This window comes from Salminus brasiliensis, chromosome 15 (genome assembly GCF_030463535.1).
Source record: "Salminus brasiliensis chromosome 15, fSalBra1.hap2, whole genome shotgun sequence".
Lineage (NCBI taxonomy): Eukaryota > Metazoa > Chordata > Actinopteri > Characiformes > Bryconidae > Salminus > Salminus brasiliensis.
Genome location: NC_132892.1, coordinates 4,013,530 through 4,019,584, shown reverse-complemented (window position 1 = coordinate 4,019,584; position 6,055 = coordinate 4,013,530). Strand labels below are relative to the sequence as shown.

The following is a 6,055-nucleotide window of genomic DNA, read 5'->3' as shown; positions in this document are numbered from 1 at the left end:
CTAACTCATTTGGCTTATACATGTGATGTACTGTTGCTTTACATGACATCACAAAGAGGAAGAGACATCATTTAAGCATTCGGAAATGTCTGACGTTCTAGTATATTGTTTATTGGTTGCTTTTTCATGTTAGACGGGGCCCATCAAACTCAGCCTGGACATCCCGTCAGGCTAAATGGATAGGGCTCTGTTTTATTAACAATTTGAGGACTTATAATGAAATTATTCATTTTCTGTTTTGGATGAAATTTACCACCCTGTCACATTTTGTATTGTGAATATGGCTCCCGTGTCTGAATAAAAAGGATAAGGATTTTATGTCTACGGTGGGAAAATATGTTTCAAATATGAACATATCAGAGGGGTTGGACTGGACTAAGGCGTTGCCACAATGATCCGAGGATCGCTGGGTTCGAATCCCAGGTCATGCTGCTAGCCATCAGCAGCCAGAGCCTGAGAGAGCAAGGTTAGACATGTGCTTGTCTTCACCCTACTGGTGTTGGAGGCATTGCTAGTGATAGGAGGATTTCTGGTAATTGGGTAATTGGCATTCCAAATTGAGTAAAAGAAAACAGGTCAAATTAGAAATTTTATATTTTTAAATATTAATTTTTTTTTGCTGTTAATGAAAATTGTGAAAACGGCAACATGTTGTAGGAAGACCCAGGTATGAAGCTTCCAAGTACTGTAAACCACGCAGACTCATAGACATACATGCTTGCGTTGGGCCGTGCTCTGCTGGGATCGTGGGTAGAGATGATGAAGTGAGTTTTCTGCTTGGGGAAGTCAGCGGGCAGCTCGAGATCACACACCAGATCCATCACGTAGTCGTGACCCTCCAGCTCCACCCACTGTCCTGGCTCCTTCATCAGCACAGACCAGCCACGCCGACTCTCAGAAGACACGCCTCTGCATCCAACAACAGTCATATAAAAATGTCAGTTTGGCAATTAGCTTGACCTCTCTGTCTGCAGGCCTCCTAGTGGACATATCTAATAAATGCAGGCATGTCCAACAATCTCCATCACATCACTGAATGTGAATTGTTTGTTTACATAACGACAGTTAAGAAGCATCGGATCTGAAAGGAAGTAATAAGAGCTGTATATGTGTACCCAGAAGAGCCAAAACATTACAACCACTGTGCCTATTATGTTATTGGTCATCAATCTGGCACCACAACGTCAATGCAGATCTTTCCAGTCCAGTAAGTTCCAGAGCCTCCAACAGAGATGCGCTGCACATGATGGATCATCGTCCACATGATGGAAAAGAAAACTTAGAAGACTTATTGGAGCAGAAGACCTTCTGTTGCTTCAAGGCCTGGTTCTGACATTCTCCTGTCCAGTGTAGACCCATAGCCTTTCTATGGGTTTGGATCAGACTTAATAGCCCTAATTGAGCCCTGGGAGCCCTGGGTCTGTGGTATGTCTCTCTGTGGACCACTGGACCCCGGGTACTGCTTTGGCTCAGTGGTGTGGCTGTAGTCACGACACTGAAAGAGCTTTAATATGAAAATGATAACCAACCTGTGCTGCAGAACATCTCCCGCCAGGTCCTCACCGTTGGTCCAGGAATGGAGTGGACACAGAAAAGACACTCCTACATTCACACACACACACACACACACACACACATGCACACACATAATAACTTCAACAATATCTTCTCATTTATCTAAATCAGCAACCTACTGAATTACACAATAATGTTTAATAAAAGAAGTTTCGTGCTGTGGGAGAACTGGAACTGTACTGGTTGATTTTAGTCACATTGCACATAGTAAAATAGATCAGTGTGTAGAATCACTGCTTTCTGTGAGCTACCACATTTTGTTGCTGTATAATTGTGTAGATGATTTTCGTTCTTGTTGGATGCGCTGTGTTTTTTTTTGGTTTGTTTAGTCAGAGAATCATAAAAGCAGGATCTGATATCTGACTTACACTCCTATCAAATGCAATCTTTGACAGATTATGCTCAATATATATTTTGTTTTTTAAACTCTGAAATTTTTTAAAATTAGGTGAGATTCTTTGTTCGACTGCATTTTGTTTCCAGTACTGTTTGATAATCATCAATTTTCATACCACAGTGTAGCTAACAATGGTATACAGCTGCAACCCCAACCAATCTTGACAGTGTAATAACTGCTGCTGCATGTATATGTATATATATATACAAATATTCCACACAATATGAGGTTTACATGTATGATTGTGTGTGTTTGTGTGTGAGGCATAGCTGGCCGACAGAGCTTGATTCTGATAAGTGGGAAAATTCCCACATTTTAGAAGCACACTACCAGAAAGAGGCCTGTCTACTTTTCCTGAGTTATATGTCAGCCCCTCGGTATCGCGCCTTCCCCCGGGGCGATTCGGAGACACCCGGCAATCTACGGATTTAGCGAGGTGCTTTCGCTCACTCCCAAGTTATACCCACGACTCTCGCTCCAGCTAGCCGCTCTCGCCATATAGCTGGTTCCCCAGCTACACCCCTGGTCTCAGGTCTGTTTGTTTTCGCCCTCTTGTTTGCCATGTTCTGGTTTTGTTGTTCACGGTTGTTCATGTCTTGCTGCATTTTGTCTCACTTGCCCCCTTTTGTTTGTTTTGTTTTGTTAATAAAACTACTTGCATTGGGTCTCTAACCCGCTATGACATTATACAGCAGATATTTGCAGAAGGCCAGATCACTTAGATTGTTGAAACATAAACAGATGCAGTTTCTCGACCCTTTAGAGCTTTAAAAAAATGAGTGAAAGAACCTGAAACAGCCAGAGCATAAAGAAAGAGTACCTTACCAGTAAGCCTGCACGCCCCCCCCCAAAAAAACAACACACACTATCACATATCAACTAATCTGCGTCAACCCAACCAGGCGAAGACAGAGAGACAGGATGACTGAATCAAACAACAGAGACTGTGAGAGAGAGAGAGAGATAGAGAGAGACTGGAGAAAGAGACTGGGGGGGGAAAGATAAGGCATTGAAAGAGAAACAGATTAGCTGGAGAGACGAGAGGAGAGATCGATGACACCAGTCCTGATTCCGATGTCGTCCTGATGGCTTGATTTAACCCGTTATAAACTGAACACCTGCTCTAGCCGTGTAGGTCGGAGCATATCACGAGCATGTCAGCGACTTAATCTGAACAGCTCTCGTCTAAAGCCAATTAAAGTGAGACAGCTTTATTTTAATTGCAGAATTTCCGCTCCACCTTAAATGGTGCTGCCGTATCTGACGTGTAGCTACTAGCGCCAGAACACAGCTGCAGCATCATTTAAGGTGGGGCGGAAATTCGTACAAGAGGCCTACATCTGCCTCGTACACAGGGTAGCCTCCAATATGTGCTGTATGTGGTTGGTGTGGCTCAACAGATAACACCACTACCTGCCAGTGAGGAGGTTCACTGACTGGGGTTCGAGCCTCTGTAATACGAGTAAGTCCCTCTGGATAAGAGCATCAGCTAAATGCCATTAATGTAAATGCGACTCACCCTCAGCTCACTCTGCAGACTGTATAGACCATACTGACTCCGCCTTCCCACCCAAAAACCCCATCTAAAGGCTCTCTCTCACATTTCTATCGTTTTGAGTTAGATTGGGTGGCAATCTGCGTCTCCCAGATAACGCGAGGTACCCGTGGTGTTCAGTTCGGCTGAAGTGGTGTAGTGGATGATCACTAGTTCAGTGTGTGATATACTTACGTGCTAACACTTAAAAAAAAAGCTTCCTTTTCTATTAACAGACCTCGGAACTTAGCAGCGACCAGCACGTTTCTAAGGAACAGTTAATCCTCATTTGTTAAAGTAAAGTTCTGCACAGCTTGGCCTTGTTCGGCCTGCCATACCGTCGAAGCAGTGCACCTGCAGGACCATGTGGGCTTTCTTGCGGTTGGCGGTCCACTCCAGCAGAGAAAGGGGGTAGGCGCGGGCCGCCTCGGGGCCCAGGTGGGACTTCTGCATGGCCTGGAGCAGCTTGTGTTGGCACAGTGCCTTAAAGCCGTTGAGAGCATAGTCAGAAACAAACCTACGAGTGAGAGAGAACGAGAGAGAGAGAGAGATTTCATTTGCATCTGGTAATCATAGATTTTTCAGTATTCTCTGTGACATCCTCCACCCCAATAGTCCAGGGTGTTTCTCTCAACCCTATTCAATATTAAATGCTGAATTTGAATCTAAGGAGGGCCTCGTTCCTGTCTTTGTCCACGGTCCTAAAATCATTAGTAATGGCAGATGTTGACTAAATCCCTCCCCAGCTTACGACTGATAGCCTGTAAGCTGCACCGGGAGTGCTGTGTTTTCCAAGGCTGCTTTGGGTTGCACTTGGGGTCCACCTGTTGCTAAGCAACCGTGAGTTAACTGTGTTAGCCTGTACTAGCCAGAAAGTTGGCCATCCTCGTGTTAGCTAGTGAACACTCAGGATCTCAGTGGTATTGGAGAAAACTGGATCTTACTTCAGCAGATACTTCTCCATTTTCTCACTCGGGGCAAAGGAGCTCAAACAGGCCGCCATCAGCAACCAGCCTCTCTCTGCGTTGCGCTGGTTTCCATTCCGCCACACCTGATTGGCCACCTGAGCCAAAATCTCGTCCCTGATTAGTGGAGTGGCCAGGCCCCGTTGGATGATGTAATTTCCAAACAGGTTCTCTTGAGCACCATTCAAGTTGGGGTCCCCCATGAAACGCAGAATCTATGGAAATGATCAAACCATCATCGATCCATGCGAAATCCAGGTGCGCAAAGCCAGGTAAAACAAGGCTCTGTGGTGTGACGTGATTTTACCAACAAGAAGACGTCCAGAGCGTCTTGCTTCAGGTCGTCCTCCAGGCGGGTCAGAGGAGCCTGAAGAGGGGCTGTGAGCATCCCAAACTCCAGCTCCTGTAAACACGCTGCTCATGTAAGTCCCATATATCCATGCATGCTTATGCGTGAGTGTTTGTCTGTGCATGCGTTCCTTACCCTGAAGTTTGAGCGGATGTATTTGGTCATTAGATGGTTGTTGATATCCAGAGGCAGAGTGAGCTGAGGGTCGACCTGTACTCTCGGAGCCTGAACCAGAGCCAAGCACTCCGAATGCAACTCCTTACCAGCTGCAAACGCAAACATTTTCTAATATACACACTGATATACAGCCATGCCATTTTTTAGGTGGGTGATGTGGTACTCCAGGTGGTCGCTATGCGAAGTGTTAATAGGCGCCACCACTCCACAGGTAAATCTGTCTGAAGGTCTTGTCTTTTGCAGTCAAACAGAGATTTTGTTGACCTCAGCTTGACCTCCTCTGCTCCTGCTAACTGGCACTAGCAATGCTCTCGACACTAGGATGATACTAAGGGGTACTAGAAGGGTCTCCACCGATACATGCAGGGTATCCAGCTACAGCCTGGGTCCTCAGCTCCACCCCACCAGCTAAGAGACGTCTGTGCCGGCCAACGTCACTTTAAGAGTGTTGAGGGGAGAGAGAGCCATCTACCCACCCGGAGACAGCCCGTCAATTGTGCTCTCTCTGACTCCGGCTGCTGATGGCAAGGCGGCATGGCTCAGATTTGAACTCGCAACTTCCAGGCCACCGCTGAGCATTTCTTAATAACATTAGAGTGCTAGACGGCTGCCTGGAGGAGCCCAGGGCTGCTGACTGCTGGGACAAGGTTTGAGGAGGCAGAGTATTTATAAAGCTTTGGACTTTCCTAAGTCCAAAGTCAGCTCAGATCTCCTGGATTGCCTTTGGAAATCTTATTTATACTCACTTCACTACCCACAGTAAGAGAAAATCTGACCAGGAGTGTCACTGTTAGCTGCTAAAATGAAAAATCACACAATTGTGTATGAGTGATGGACCTGCTGTGGCCTGCAGCAGTCCTCCTAGTTCAGCAGGGATCACCAGCTGGGACACATTAACCACCTCTCGACTGGCTCGCTCCTGCAAAGATAAAAAAGAGACTCCTCATTAAAGCGATTATTTAACAGAAGATCACATTCACACCGAATTTGAGTCAGACATGTAATACGTGTTAATGAGGGTCACTATACTGTAGGTACGTGTTAATGAGGGTTACTAT

General features: G+C 45.8%; 1 protein-coding gene across 1 annotated transcript in view; it reads right to left on the bottom strand.

The window, feature by feature from the left end:
* myo15ab (myosin XVAb) overlaps positions 1-6,055 on the bottom strand; it is a 54,507-nt gene that overhangs the window by 26,355 nt on the left and 22,097 nt on the right. The window contains exons 25-31 of the mRNA XM_072657979.1: positions 5,835-5,916; positions 4,956-5,086; positions 4,779-4,874; positions 4,451-4,686; positions 3,845-4,023; positions 1,530-1,602; positions 715-909 (exon numbers count right to left, since the gene is read on the bottom strand). Of these exons, the coding sequence (XP_072514080.1) occupies positions 715-909; positions 1,530-1,602; positions 3,845-4,023; positions 4,451-4,686; positions 4,779-4,874; positions 4,956-5,086; positions 5,835-5,916 (992 nt within the window). The remainder of the gene's footprint in view (positions 1-714; positions 910-1,529; positions 1,603-3,844; positions 4,024-4,450; positions 4,687-4,778; positions 4,875-4,955; positions 5,087-5,834; positions 5,917-6,055) is intronic.